The sequence below is a fragment of the Rhinichthys klamathensis genome, unplaced genomic scaffold (assembly GCF_029890125.1).
Source record: "Rhinichthys klamathensis goyatoka isolate OS25496 unplaced genomic scaffold, OSU_Roscu_1.1 h1tg000015l_1, whole genome shotgun sequence".
NCBI lineage: Eukaryota > Metazoa > Chordata > Actinopteri > Cypriniformes > Leuciscidae > Rhinichthys > Rhinichthys klamathensis.
This window is the reverse complement of record NW_026606567.1, coordinates 798,911-814,913: the sequence shown is the minus strand read 5'-3', so window position 1 is coordinate 814,913 and position 16,003 is coordinate 798,911. Positions and strand designations below refer to the sequence as shown.

The window sequence follows — 16,003 nt, the reverse complement described above, 5'->3', positions numbered from 1 at the left end:
TTGTAGCCCATCCGCCTCAAGGTTGTGCGTGTTGTGGCTTCACAAATGCTTTGCTGCATACCTCGGTTGTAACGAGTGGTTATTTCAGTCACTGTTGCCCTTCTATCAGCTCGAACCAGTCTGGCCAATCTCCTCTGACCTCTGGCATCAACAAGGCATTTCCGCCCACAGAACTGCCGCTCACTGGATGTTTTTTCTTTTTCGGACCATTCTCTGTAAACCCTAGAGACGGTTGTGCGTGAAAATCCCAGTAGATTAGCAGTTTCTGAAATACTCAGACCAGCCCTTCTGGCACCAACAATCATGCCACGTTCAAAGTCACTCAAATCAACTTTCTTCCCCATACTGATGCTCGGTTTGAACTGCAGGAGATTGTCTTGACCATGTCTACATGCCTAAATGCACTGAGTTGCCGCCATGTGATTGGCTGCTTAGAAATTAAGTGTTAACGAGCAGTTGGACAGGTGCACCTAATAAAGTGGCCGGTGAGTGTATATATATATACATACATAAACACACACACATAGAGTAAAAACTTTGGGGGTCAGTAATACTTAATACTTCGATCGGTAATAATAAGAAATGTTAAAATGATTTCTGAAGGATCATGTGACACTAAAGACTGGAGTAATGATGCTGAAAATTCAGCTTTACCATCACAGTCAGGAATAAATTACATTTTAATATATTGCAATGGAAAACCGTTATTTTAAATTGTAATAATATTTTACAATATTAACGTTTTTTCTGTTTTTTTTTATCAAATAAACACAGTCTTGGCATACACATACATCTTTTAAAAATGGTTTCTGCTAAAAATTCCATATTAAATGTAACATTCCACTCATTTCCCATCAACCAGTTATCAGTGTTCAGATACAGGTTTGTAAATGGAATGAGGAAAAGGGAAGAACGAAGAGGAAAAGAGCTGCGGTACAGATGTTCTGATCAGAGACCCACAGTTCCAAGCAAAGCAAACGAGACAAACAGGAAATGATGACGAGGCCACGCCGACCTGTGGCCGCAACTCACCCAGCAGGGGTCGATACACACCTACTGAGAGTGACTCAAGACCTCAAAGACTTTGAAACGGCCGTTTGTCAAGCAGCTCATAAGTTAAACTACAGTCAAGCTAAATGAGTATTCGGATACACTGCAACCTACTAATGACCACATTGAAGCTATTTAAGGGGACAATGTATAGGCCTATCCCTAACATACATAATAGATGATATTTAATCAGATATAAATTATCTCTTATTTTTTGCAAATAATAGATGACACTTTAGACTTAACATTTAACAGATACATGTAAAACAGATTTTTTACATTACAAAGTTGTGCTTGCGAAGGTGGTTTGAGATTTATCGGCTTGTTCTTCCTGACTGTCATTATCGGACTCGGGCTCGAACTGATACGGCAAAACTGACACCATATTTAGCGTAGTTATAATGTTTACACTACAGCGCCTCAGGAAGCTTCCAAAGATGATACTCGCAGGTTATGGTAAGGGATGTTACATCTCCGACACGCTCTAAGCGCCGGTAGACCAATCACAACAGACTGGGGCTGGCTGACCAATCAGAGCACAATGCACGTGTCGGAAGGCGGGTTTTAAAGAAATCGAAACTAAAACAGAGCGTTCAGTCAAACAGGTGCTGCAACAATGTAATTTATAAGAAAAATTATGTTTTTTGAACATTAATGTAAACTTATTCTAGTAATAGACCCCGTAAACAAAAATATAAACATGTAAAGGGGCCTTTTAACCCTCTGGGGTTCTTCGGCCCAAATGGACCCGAAGCATTTAAATAAATATATTTTTTTTAATCATAGCTTTATCGGAATGGTCCGAAATTTGGTGACTTTGTTGGTACTTGGTATATGAACACCCAAAAAAATTGGGGACAGGATTTGAATAGTCTAAGTGGTTGTAAAAAAAACAGTCACACTCAGGACCTTCGGGTCCAAATGGACCCGCATAGGAAATGAATGGGAAATTGGCAAAAATGTGAAAATACAGAGTTTTTTTGTGCGTACAATCTACAAATCAGCCACGATTCAGAAAAAAAGCACACAACAGTGAAGGGGTGAATCTATAAAACATCAAGAGTGCAAAACAGACACATCCACACACACACACTTTTATACACACACACACTAATAAATTCAGATTACATATGGGTTTTGAATTTTTAAAATGCTCAGTTTGTCCACCAGATGGCATCCATCTCATTTCAAAAATTGCTTTCATGAGGCCTAAGCTTGACTCTAAAAAAAACAACTCTATTATATTCAATGGGGAAAAAATGGGTCATAATTATTGCATTAATATTAACTATAAATCATTTTTATTTTTGAAATTATCTCAAAACACCAAAAAAGAAAAGAAAAAAAATTATGATTTTTTTTTTTTAAATATGAATCCGGCCCTTTGGGTCCATTTGCAATACAATGCGTCATAAAAACAGCGTTTAGTGAAGCTACACTGCTAACTTAGTGCGGAAATTTTTTTGTTTTGAAACCAGCAACTGAAAAACATAGAGCAGTTCGCAGTGTTACTCCCCAACGCTGGATCTCAAGAACTCCAACCACGACCAGGGAAAGCAGCTCTAACAGTGTCTGCCAACACCACTGACTTTTAATCTGGCAGACCTTCAAAACCCAGAACACATTCCAAACCACTCCGTCTGAGTCATTTGGAGAGGGAGTTTATGGCCCATTATCATGTTCCTTTTCCCTCCTGCAAGACGCAGAGCAATCAGGCAGTTAAACTTTGACCCTTGGACATGGAATGCATGAATGAAGGTGAAGGAGCAGCATATAAAGCTCTGGCGAGAGTCCGTCGAGTCTCAATGATTTCCCTTTTAGTTTAGACATGTCTGAGCATGAGATGCTTTTTAAACAATGAGGTAGTGACAGATTAAACTGATTAGTTTTGTTTTTAGAGTGAGTGTTTGCTTTGGAAGATTATGGCTGCTATGCAGTATTGAAATTAAAATCATAATTACCTGCATCGACATACATACGCTATCACAAAGCTGCTAGCGCTTTGGTCTTTTCGAGCTATTTCAGGCTACTTTTTGTTCATAACAGCCGTAGCTGCATGCATACTCGTGCAAACATGGCCCTTGTGACGTTAGAAATGCCTAAATAAGATCAATTAGTCTCAGTTGCTTTTCTGCTATCTGAAAGATGCCAGAAAAAAAAGGAGTTGGAGGGGTGTGAAGGATGAGAGATTGTGGGAAAGAAGATGATGAATGTTAAGGATCAAAGTTCAACTCAGATACTATTTCTATAACTGAAAGCAAAAGACAGACACGCTGGGAATCCCCCATTAACACTGAATAAGAGCTAATGTCATGCTAGCTAGAGCACAATATCTGTCTTAATATTCATTCAATATTGATATCATATGAATACATACAGAAGATATGTCAGGGATAATGTACAGTCAAGTTGGTCTATATCACAAAATATAGTCTTGTTTCACTCCAAAAGCATTTGTTTTGCCATTAATGACTGGTTGGCTGTACATTATCCTGCTTATAGCACAACTACTCACCGAATAAATGAATAAACAAATGGACATAAATATTAAAATACCAATACATAAATATTGATTTGAGATTATATGTGAGAAAAAAAAAGTCTGGAGTAACATGAGAGACATCAAATGACGTGTGCTAGAGACAATGGTTAATTATATATACCATAATATACAGTAGTATACAAAAATATTTGACCGGCCAATGTGGCGATTGACCAATCAGAATCAGGTATTCAAGAGAGCCGTAAAATAAAACATGATACTCAAATTATTACTTTCTGAAGTAATGCTTAGTGCCTACATTTGGCCAAAGTAATAATGTAGTCGGTTCCAGGATTATTATCGTTAACTAAAACTATTGAAAACTTTTTGTTAATTGAAATAAAGCTGAAATACAATAAAATGTAAACGTTAGATGAAACATTAAATGACATTTAAACAAAACAAAAAAATTTATTAAAATAAAACCTAAAAAGTGACATTTAAAAAAATAAGAACTAAAACGTGACAAAAGCACATAACAAAATGACTAAATATGTATTTGAAAATGGAAGCTGAAAATGTAAAAAATAAGAGCTAATTTAAAATTGCTTAAAATAATAAAATGAAATAATGAAATACAAATAATAGTAAAATCACACTGGAATGCTAGATGATTTGTGCAGTCTTTCATGGTTGTGATAAAGTCATGGAGGAAAAAAAAAAAATAGTCACCATAAGAAGGTCGTCACTCAGTACTTCTGTCTTCTCTGCTCTGTGGACAAAAAAAAAAGGAAACAGTGTTTGGTTATAAGGACAGACTACATAACGAGCAATGCTTTTTTAAGTTCTTCGGCTTGACTGTGAAAGCAGGTTAGGCCAGTATCACTATAAAAAGATGCCAAAACAAAAAACAAAACAAGAATAAGTCTTGAAGCCTTCACTCCAAATGTAAAAAAAAAACAAATTATTCAAAACACCCATTGCAGTTCAATATTCTAAACGGAAAATCATTTATTTTTTCAACTGTGTCAACAAACGGTTGATTTTGGCACACTTCACGAGAAAAAAAAAATCCACTTCCTGCTTTCTGCATTCCACATTGTTTGTTATGGCAACAGCAGTAAAGGGGGCGGGGCTTCTGTGGCTTTACACACAAGAGGGTGGAGCTTCATAAATAATGAGTAGGGACTCCCTTTGACCAGAGACCATAAAACTATTACACATTATGCCACGTTTGACATTGTACAATCTGAACGTTCACATGGCATGATCTGTGATAGTTTCAGCATTTCCATTTATTTATATAAAGTTAAGTGTAACAGTTATTCGTGTTATTTTGAACAAGAAAATGTCTTTTACACTGAAAAAAAGTCTTACACTAAGGATGATAACGATAGAGATAGATCTAAACATCATTCTAAATTTAAAAGAATAGCAAAGATCACAACTATAATCGTAACTACAGAGAAACTATAACGTTGGAATCCCTTTCAGAACGATTGTCTCCAGCTGAGGAACGGTAAAAACACTGACAGCCAATCAGAATCCGTCCTCGCGCATTTAAAGCAGCAGACGACAAAACCGCAGTACGTGCTTATAATAAACAGAACGATAGGGTCTGCTGATGTGGACGCTAAGTTATAGTTAACGTTATATCGTTCTTGGGGTGAACAGGCCTTTAATCTTTCCAGTAAAAATATCTAAACATAAAATAAAATAAAAAACTTACTTGTTCCATTGATTTTGTTTTTTTGCTCAAACAACATTTTTGGAGGTTTATGCTTCAAACAAGAAAAAAAAAACTTACAAATATAATGTCTTATTCAAGATATTAAAAAAAAAGTCCTAATATTATTTATTTTTTGCATTTTTGGCTTCTCACAAGTTAATTTTAATAATAATAATAATAAGCCTTTTTTATTATTATCAGTTTATTTGACTATCACTGAGATAATAGTTTTTGTTAATATTTTGAATTATATTTTCCATTTTAACTTAAAGTTTAAGCAATTTTGTTGTGTGTTTTTGTCATTTTTATATATATTTTTTTTAGTTTGTATTAATTTTTATTTCAGTTTAGTTTTTTAGTACATCAAGTTAAACTAAATGAAAATGGGAACAGCTGAAATAAAATATATTTTTTAAATATTTTATTTTATTTCAGTTAAAGTTGTTTTGATTTAAACAACAAACTTGTTATGTTTTAGTTTCAGTTATACTAATAACCCTTCAAAAACTAGGATCAGATATTATTGCTTGAGAAACTGGCTGAAGGCTGAGTGTTTTTTCCCATGTGCTAAAACTGCTGAGCCAGCAGTGAAGATCAGTCAGACTAGAGTAAAAAAAACACAATCATTAATCTTTTTTATAGCATAGAATATGTAACACCACACAACCAGCGCAACTGTTATTTATGTCTACAACTTTCATGTGATGGCACCAACTGACACAAAAGATCCATCAGGGTATAAGGACCTTTCTCAAGGGCACCATGCATGGTGATTTTTTTGGTTCAATAGATCAATATTAAATGTCACAGACATCATTTTATTTCTAAAAGAGAGCAACCCACATTCAGCACAGGAAACTTAGATAAAAGCCACAAAAACTGGTCATGTAACAAAAGCAAATATCCCTAAGATCCCATTACACAGGCTGAGAATGACCTCTCATTATGCGGGAGAGAATTTTTAGATTTCCATCAATACTGAACTAGCATTGATCCTGTGTTCAGCCAATCCATATCGGGTTGGGTGTAAACCTCCAGAAATACCACGGCTAACATTTTACACACATTCAAAGTTCACAATACAGCAGACCGGCACCCAACTAACATGTTTAGACACTATTATAAAGATCTAGTTTAGCCCATCAAAATGCCCTTTAAGGAACAGGACTGATCTTGGAAGTCTGTAAATATCTCTCTAAGTAATCGGATTCGTACAAGGCGAACTGAATCATAATAAGTAATGTATTCTATTCTGTGCTCATATTTAAGCAGAATCTGAAACCCTAAATGTAAATATAGCAACTGCACTGGAGCTGAAATCTTACATTATCCCTAACAGACCGTTGCAGCTTTTGACCCAACAAAACAAGAGGTTTAATAAGCAATACGCTTAATTGAAAAGATTAAAGTCTCTGTTAGTAGGTATTTGGTCACCCAAAAAAACAAAAAAACGCTTGCCCTAGAATCTCCAGAATTCAGTTCTCAGAGGAGACACTCAAAATATATTCTCAGGGGTCATTTACACGACACCGTTTTCAACTAAAAACTGATAACTTTTTATGTGTTCTGGCCGCTCATTTACACAACGACGCCGTTTTGGGGGCCTGAAAACTGGTTTCAAAGTGCAAGTTTTTGAAAACGATACCGTGAAAACGGTGACGTCATGCGCATGCGTATTACATGTTCAGTCTAGTGTTTCTTTACAAAGTGACATCACCAACTACTGGCCTGGCATGAGCAATACAGCGTTTTTAAGCGAAAAGCGCTAAGGAAAAACGTTCCTGTTTTTAGTACATCGTTGTTGTGTAAACGTACCCTAAGAATGTTTTGTGTTCCCGTTAAAGGGATAGTTCACTTTGAAATTAATTTTTGGTATGTTTTAGCTTACCTCAAGGGCATCCAAGATGTAGGTGTCTTTGTTTCCGCAGTAGTTTCAATTTTGATATTTTTAGGTCAAACCGTTCTTGTCTGTCAGTCATATAATGCAGGCCTATGGTCACTTCCTCAAAGAGCATGCACAGAGAAGTCCAAATTAAACATGATTTAATGACTCGTAAATGTAAGTACACATTGATGGCCTAAGACACGAAACGAGTGGTTTGTGTGAGAAAATGAACAGTATTTATATCGTTTTTACCTCTTGTAACCACAGCTACGTCCAAGTGATCTGAGAGCGCGGGCGCTTCGCTCTGCGCAAGCACCGGAAGTGATCTCTCGCGCGTGTACGTCACTCGACGATTTCGATATATCAACAGACAACGTTGAATTTTTTTAGTTTTTTTGGAAGAGATCACTTCCGGTGCTTGCGCAGACCGAAGCGCCCGCACCCTCAGATCACTTGGACGTGGCTGTGGTTACAAGAGGTAAAACCGATATAAATACTGTTCGTTTTCTCACACAAACCGCTCGTTTCGTGTCTTAGGCCATCAATGTGTACTTACATTTACGAGTCATTAAATCATGTTTAATTTGGACTTCTCTGTGCATGCTCTTTGAGGTGGTGACCATAGACCTGCATTATATGACTGACAGAAAATTTATTTCAAAGTGAACTATCCCTTTAAGTTATGAAAACAATATTTTTTGAATGGGAATGTTACTTTTGAAAGTTCTCTGAACATTCTGAAACGAGTGGTAACATGTAAAAACCGTTAGATGGCCGGACAAATAAAAGGCTTCAGTTTGTTTTTCCCATGAATATGGTATAAATAATGTTTTTTTGCTAACGCTTTGAGAACATTATTAAAGACCAGAAAACTTTGAACGACTGTTCAATGACATATAATAAAGCTTTAGACAGAGTGACTCTTGCTATGATTTTCATTCGACCAGCTCGTTGAACATCTGTTTTTGGTTTCAGGAAAAGAAGGAAATTCAATGTTCATGAGCATGTTTAAAAGCACAAGTATCCTGTATCTAAATGGACAGTTTTGATAAGTAGAGCCTTGCTGTCTGCACCAACATTTTTTTATTTTTTAACAATTATACAATCAGAAATACAAAATTAGCAAGAAATTACCCAATTTTAGAAATTAGCCACGGATGGTCATCAGAGTACACTGTTTTGGATGCCGTTTTTTTTATGCCATTTCTGATTTGCATCTGATACAAAATCTAGATTTTTGCATTTTGGAAGTTACGCACCACAGTTTAAAACTTCAGTACAAATCACTTTGTGCTCAAGTCTCACTAAAGACGCAGGAAATCTCCTACTATAACAATGACTAAAAGTTATCAGAGTTCAAATAAATATCAGAAACTTTATATAAATCACAGAAAACAGAGCAATTCCAATGCATTTCAATCATTGTAAAATCTCTGACAGTGTATCTTTTGCAGCAGAGGCCAAACTAACTGGAGCCGTAACCTAACCGACTGTATCGAAACGTGGCGTCTCTCTGGCCTGGAAAGCCGCCATGAAAGCTGGCCCGACAATTATACCTCCGACTCTGGATTACCCCGGATCTGCATTCTGCATCAAACGCTCTGATAGATTGTGACAAGCGAGTGATGAATCTACCAGCTGCCTGGGATGTTTAACTCCGAGATGAAGAGTGAATCTAAATAAAGATATTGTAAAAACAATGTCTTGGCAAAAACAATATGCAAATGTCAATGTTTATGCAAAAAAGCTCAATGTGAACATAATGAAAAGCCTCTAAGATATTTTGACCTAACATAACCCTTTAACCCCTGTACAAGTAAATATGCAAGGGAATGCAACTTCGGTCAATTCCGACAGGCCCTTGAAAAATCTCAGCAAGGGAAACCATGCAGTCAAGACAACTCAAAGTTTCTGAGTGAGTTTGTTTCTTGAGATCTGCAGAGATCAACTGAACGCTTCTGCATGCAGTAAAAAGGCAAACAACAGTAAGTAACCATGTAGCAACACATAGCAGAAACCCTTAGGAACCACGTCAAAATGCCCTGGCAACTACTTTCAACACAAAAATGTAAAACTCTATTTGCTATTTATTATTGCTAGGGATGCACAACATATATAAAACATTGGTTATCAATAGCTGCTTTTCCACCGTCAGGCTGAACAGTTCCAGTTATGTTTCCACTTGAGCTTGGTGCAGGATTATCAACCGTATATAATCAAATATAATATTTAACTATATTTAATTTGATTAAGAGCACTCATTTCCAACTACTTTTTGATATTAGATAAAAAATGTAAATGTTAATGTAAAGTCGGCATGAAATGGAAGTTCCCTGTTGTGAGGTTTATCGTCAAACTGCTTCTCAAACAAGAACAGATGTAGAACGGGGCTTGATTTTGTCCATGGGGAATTGATTGGAGGTTTGTGGTTTACTATTGGTTGATCTTGTGTGAGTGACAGGTTGATCCCGCCCTCGCGCCAGTAAACACATCATCAGAGGAGAGGAGGAGAGATGGAGGGAGGGGACGTTATTTTGACTAAAGGTTATGAGGGCACATGAATTAAAATAAATAAATAATGGCATGCACAGATAAATCATTTATAACATACTGCTATATTCCATAAATAAACAACTGTCAATTTTGATTTCATGGTGACTTTAAGAGCGAATGCCTATAATAATGGTCCCAACCTGTACCACAGGAACCTTATCATCTTAACTTTCTTATTATCTACTCATTTTAAATCCATATTTTATACTGTACATTATGTTGTGATGCCTTAATTCACTTAAGCATAACATTATTTTGAAATTGACAAAGGAATAAAGTAAGCAACAAATAGCCTAGTATTTTATATTGTCCATAAAATGAAAATAAGTACTGTTAGTTTTTCAATATAATGGTGCATCCCTAATTGCTGAATGAGCAAAATCACAGTAACGTTACTAATTTAGCTACATTATTAGCCTAATAAAATGTCCCTTAATAACTGCTACAGAGGTATACAAAATTATCCAACCGCCGATATGTAGTTTATTTATTTATATTTATACAGTTCATATATTTGCATGTATTATTTCAGTCAAATAGATGTTTGATGATCCCAACAGAGATATGCCCCTAAAATACAGAAGCCCAAAATGTCTCAATCTCAGTTCTGCAATGTACTGTACATGGGAGACAATCCAAACTTCTACACATAATGTCAAACTGTTTAATCAATGGAAAATAAAATGTATAACCAAACAGCATGTGTAGTTTATAACTTTGACCACATCAGACCTTGCTTTTGCTCTGTGAACGCGTCGCGCATACAGTGACACTCCCAACATTAGTGTGCATTTTTACACGAATCAGAGTAGAAATATTCAAAATAATCCGTTTATAACACACTAACCTCCCAACAGTCTGGTTGGCGAGCTGTTTCATGCGGTTGAACTGCTTCTTCATCTTGATTCTTCTTCATCCACCAACATATAAAACTTTGAGAAGTCGTTGTTTTATCAAACTGACGCCCGCACGCGCGACGCTCCCATTGCGCGCGCTCAACTGGATCCGAAGTTGAGAATTTGTGTCATTTACTGCTCGTATTCATTTATAAACCGTGCGTCAAGCGTGTTCCTTTCGTTTCTCATCCTCTCAATTTCTGGTTTAGTCAGTGGACTGCAGTAACACTGGGGAAATAGGAAGTGCAGTTCACTTCCCTATTGTGGAGCACAGTGACACATGACACCTTCTTGACTGAAGGAGTCTGATTAAACTGGATGGTTTAAACTCTGGTTCATATAACCAAATGGTAATCATGTTATAGGCTAAGATTAATGATAACTTGAGTTTGTTTATTGCACAAAAAAAGTGTAATTGTAAAATGCAAATAAAATTCACGCCCTTTAAAGACATGCATTGTAATGAAGTCACATTATTTATTGTCCTCTGTAATAGCGCCATCCTCAGTCCAAAGCGGAATAGCTGATAAAGATAATAAATTTGCAGTTGTTCTCATAAATCTACGTAGCACATGGTCAAATTAAATTTTAAGTTAAACGTACTAAAAACCCAATATTAAATCTTTAAAAGTTGAACCATTTTTAAAAAATAATATCATTAACACCAATGGTGCAGATTGAGCATAAAATCTAGGACTGGTTTAGAAAAAGTTTGTATGTGGAAATAAATGGGGATCTCATATGCATGCCATTTAATTTTCTGTTGTTTGGGGTCCACATTCACTTTCAACTATTTAAAGTTCGTTCTGTATTCTGCCACAGAAACAAAGTAGGCCTATCATAATAATAAAATAATAAATTTGGGTTGCACATCTGATGATTCTGAGGCTTATGTAAGGAAAATATCTGCCATAATAAATTCCATTCGAACTAAAGGCACTCTCTCTTGTCAATACCCCAACTTCTAATGTCTGTGTTGATTCTTGAGAAAATGTTTTAAAGTTGCCTAAAATATATGATATGGATTTACTTTACTGTCCCAAATGACACCCTAAACACTCACAGGCTCTGAAAATCCGAATGGGTCCGAAATCGCATATACTCTCTTGAGTAGGTAGGCTACTTATTCTTAATAAGTAGGCTAATTACTAACCGACTACTTACCACCAAAAAAAGTATGTTCTATAGTATGAATGTGTGTAGTAGGATCATACATTCGCCATGTTGTCATTATCATGTGACCCACCAGCTTCAGTTGCGTTGCTTCACTGCCATTCACAAATCCTCTCCTGTGGCCTCATGGGATAGTAAAGTGTCCATCAGATGCTCACTTCATCTCGCCGGAAGAAGTAGGTCATCCGGGTACTTTTTTCACTCTTTTAGTGTGAATTCAGGCATATTTCTTTTGTCACATACTGTTTTTAGCCTACTTTATAGAAGGGAAGTATGCGATTTTGGATGCAGCCCGGATCTTCCTACGTGATGTAATGCCGCTTTGACTGTTGGGTAGAAGTCTGCTGCGGTGCGGGCTTGGCAAAAGTGTGCATCGAGGGCGCATATCGACCGCAAAGCTTATGAGCACCCTTCTGAAACCTTAAAATGACAAATGAGACACGGTAGGTGTGCAAAACTCTCAATCAGCTGACTAGTTCAGTAGGTAGGGAGTCTGACATTTTAAGGGCTGTAGGAAAAAAAACAGGGAGCAATGGTTGCATCCAAAATCGCATACTTCCGTAATTATATAGTAGGCGAAAAACAGTATGTGACAAGAGAAGTATGTCTGAAATCACTGTACTCATAAAAGAGTAGGCAAAAATAACCCGGATGACCTACTACTTCCGGTGAGATTCTGAGGTGTGCATACGATGTACTTTACTATCCCATGAGGCCACAGGAGAGGATTTATGAATGGCAGTGAAGTGACGCAACTGACGCTGGTAGATCACATGATAATGACAACATGGCGAATGTAGTAAATCCAGATTACATTCATACTAGACACATTCATATAGGACATACTTTTCATACGATTTCGGACACAGCCAAAAGCTTCTTGATCACGCACATACAATGGCCATTGTGAGTCCACAAGACCGTAAGTGCATATGAAGTATGCCATCTGGGCCGGAATCAAACACTATGGCTGTGTCCGAAATCGCATACTCTCTTGAGTAGGTACTTATTTTGATAAGTAATTACTTAATGGCTAAAAAAATTACGTTCTAGATAGTCTTCATATTATATGGATGTACTACATTCGCACACGTAAGCCCACTTCAGAATCTCACCGGAAGTAGTAAGTCATCCGCATACTTTTTGCCTACTCTTTTATGAGTACTGTGAATTCAGACATACTTCTTTTGTCACATAATGACACAAATGTGTCATTGCACTGGAATTAGTGGAACCACTTATTAGACGTTTGTGCTTCTGAGTGGGCTTTAGCCTTTTCAGGGGTTTTCATGTAAAAAAAAAAGTATATATTCTTGCCACAATGAAATATGATATTAGTTTATGTTTTTACACTTTGTTAAGCTTTGGATTTATTTACCCTAAATAGTAGTTACAAACGTAAATGTGATCACATATTTCTAGGACTTTTAGTCTCCACTATTTGGTTAACCTTTAACCTTTTCATTTTTATTTTTGGTGGGAAAATAAATGTCCATTATTAAGTTACTGTTTTAGGTAATTTTCTGAACATGAGTTAGTTTCCCTTGTAATCTATGTAACCAGGACATGCTGCAGCACAGGTTAAACTTTCTGGCGTTTAAATAGTTCCAGGCACGTCTAAATTAGCTGAGTACAGAAGCATGTTACATTTTAATCTCCTTCAGTATTATTTTCTTTACCACTGGTCAGCATTTTACATTTATTATTAGTCTTTTCAATCATCAATTGCCCTCAAAGGTCATTGAGCAATTTAATGCTACAGCTTTCTGACACTCACATTTAAATGATGAGTACGGCCACTAAGATAATAGGACACAACTATCAGAGAGACATACGTGCCTCGGAAAGAACGCCTGAAGACTAAATGGAACTTCACAACATGGAGAAAGCTCTGATGGATAAGGTGGGACAACACACCGCGAGAGAGCAGAACCTGTTTGAGCGGGTCTTTCAGCCGTGTGTAGCTGAGCTGGTGGGGACCACCTTCTTTGTGTTCATCGGATGTGTGTCTGTAATTGAAAACGTGGAGGATGCCGGCAGACTCCAGCCTGCGCTGGCTCATGGTCTCGCAGTGGCTGTACTGATTGCATGTATGGCAGAGATCAGGTGAGAAGAAATTTATTTTTGTACTCATGGATATGTGTTGGATAGATGTGGATTTATATTCAAACAAAGCTCATTATGTTTGATTGATGTAGTCCGGTCAGTTTGCTCCAGGGGGTTTCTGCCAGTACTAAACATGTCCTGGGAGTTGCTTTGGATAAAAAGCATCTGCTTATTGATGAATAATGCAATGATCTTTTCCCTTGACACAGTGGTTCTCATTTCAATCCGTCATTCACCATAGCCGTCTACCTCTGTGGTGGAATGGAGCTGAAAATGGTGGCACCGTACCTGATCTCTCAGCTTAGCGGAGGTTTACTTGGTGCAGTCATGGCCAAGGTGAGATACATGTGTCATTGAGCCATTTTTGCATGCACCATTAAATTCACCAGTCACACTTCAATGGATTTGGATTTCTTTTTAGGGAATGACCTCAAATGAGAAATATGCAAAAGCTCAAGGTGCGGCGTTCACGGTTCTCAAGGCTGATGACTATATTGTGAAGGCATTGTTTGGAGAGATTGCCATGACGTGTCTAGTGGCCTTGGTGGTCTTACTGGGTGCAGTTAATGCCAAGAGCAAGAGTCCTTTGGTTCCATTTTTGGTGGGCTGCACAGTCATTATTAACGTGCTCGCGGGGTGAGTTCACTGTTTATGTTATACATCATTTCCTGTGTGTGGTCTGGAGATTAACATCTTCTGTGGGCTTCAGGGGTGATGTTTCTGGTGCGTGTTTGAATCCTGCAAGAGTGTTTGGTCCTGCCGTGCTGACCAACTATTGGACTCACCACTGGATCTACTGGGTGGGACCCATTACTGGAGGCCTTATTGCTGCTGCATTAGTCAGGTGAGATTAATAAGCATTTCCTTAGAAAGAACTGAAATCCTCATTAACATCAGACATTTCCTATATTGTTCCATTTTGACTGAATTAAGGGATTTTATTAAGCCACTTGTATTTCTTTCAGGCTGATGCTTGGAGACAACAATACCCGCCTACTGATGAAGTAACATTCAGTACATCTTTCAAACAGACCTTCAATTTTTATTTTGTTAATTCTCCTCTTTTAGGTACACAAGAATGTAACTAATTTGTAATTCACATTTCTTTACCAGATATAGGCCTAATAGTAATTTGTAAATCCTGCTCTGCAAAGATAGAAATATGGAAAGGATGCTCAGGTATTAATATTGAGAATTTTACATTTTAAATTGGGAATTTTTTTAATTGAAAATGTATGTGAAGTGTTACTAACATAATCAAATAAATTATATTCACACTTTAATTTACACACTCTATAACTTTTATATTCAAGCACATTATTTTTATGCTTTTCCATGTGTTGGAATTAATCAGTATAGCTAATTAAATAAAACTCTTCAACACAAATGTCTCTCACAGATTTCACATATTTGGAGAGCTCAAAGGGTTCTATTTACCAAAAGTGGTGGTACGTGTTTGAGCCTGGATTTAACACAGATTATACATGAACACATTTTGGGAACCTTTCAAAGCACCATGTCAAAGGTGATGACCCCGCCATTTATGTCTGTTAGTTAGTTAGGTTAGTCATCAGCTGAGTAAATGAGTTGGACATGTGGAGTATGAGTAACACTTTAAGTTTCCTACAAAATAAAATAATGCATAAGACATAGCCTGTGCACATTAAAAAATGATCCGTTTCAAAATATTATTAACTAGTATTAACGTATACAAAATGATATAGCCTAGCCTATATATTCAAATATAAATATAGATTTATAATCTATAAGGTCAGCTTACATTTATAACATTTTAATAATAATATATATATTGAAAGCTATTTAAGTGTAAGAAAACGAGTATCAGACGAGTGCGCGCACATTAATTGCGCTCTGCGGTCGCAAGACCTTGAAATTATAAACGTGGTCGAAAAAACTAAATGCCGACATATAGCTAATCTTAATATTATTACCCTTCTGAAATTCTGGTTTGGCAGAATATAGCGGTGATTTTATTATTGAATTCTCGACAATAGAGGCGACTTAATTGTCTGATTGTTACTGCATAAGATATAGAAGAAAAATCATGCTGCAGCGTAAAGTGCAAAGATATTGTCAAATTTAAAAGTTATTCATTGCAGTGAAAAAAA

General features: G+C 36.7%; 2 protein-coding genes across 5 annotated transcripts in view; one reads left to right on the top strand and one right to left on the bottom strand.

Moving 5' to 3' along the window:
- Window positions 1-10,847, bottom strand: part of arhgap17b (Rho GTPase activating protein 17b) — a 31,652-nt gene extending 20,805 nt beyond the window's left edge. For 2 of the 4 annotated variants that reach the window (XM_056272090.1, XM_056272104.1), the window contains exons 1-2: window positions 10,547-10,846; window positions 4,265-4,304 (exon numbers count right to left, since the gene is read on the bottom strand). In XM_056272090.1, coding sequence (XP_056128065.1) covers window positions 4,265-4,304; window positions 10,547-10,599 — 93 coding nt within the window. In that variant the 5' untranslated portion in view covers window positions 10,600-10,846. Of the gene's footprint in view, window positions 1-4,264; window positions 4,305-10,546 lie in introns of all 4 variants that reach the window. The other 2 variants (XM_056272098.1, XM_056272110.1) reach the window with 2 other exon arrangements.
- Window positions 10,848-13,604: 2,757 nt separating this feature from the next.
- Window positions 13,605-15,292, top strand: aqp8b (aquaporin 8b). Its single transcript, XM_056233955.1, has 5 exons — window positions 13,605-13,874; window positions 14,084-14,210; window positions 14,296-14,510; window positions 14,584-14,718; window positions 14,840-15,292. The coding sequence occupies exons 1-5, from the start codon at window positions 13,633-13,635 to the stop codon at window positions 14,880-14,882; spliced, it is 762 nt and encodes a 253-aa protein (XP_056089930.1). The 5' UTR covers window positions 13,605-13,632; the 3' UTR covers window positions 14,883-15,292.
- Window positions 15,293-16,003: the final 711 nt, after the last annotated feature.

Bases quoted from the DNA above. Each gene is read 5' to 3' on its own strand.
- aqp8b (XM_056233955.1), top strand. From the start codon at position 13,633: ATGGAACTTCACAACATGGAGAAAGCTCTGATGGATAAGGTGGGACAA. The intron at 14,511-14,583 runs GTGAGTTCACTG...TGTGGGCTTCAG, and splicing joins ATTATTAACGTGCTCGCGGG to GGGTGATGTTTCTGGTGCGT. The intron at 14,719-14,839 runs GTGAGATTAATA...TATTTCTTTCAG, and splicing joins ATTGCTGCTGCATTAGTCAG to GCTGATGCTTGGAGACAACA.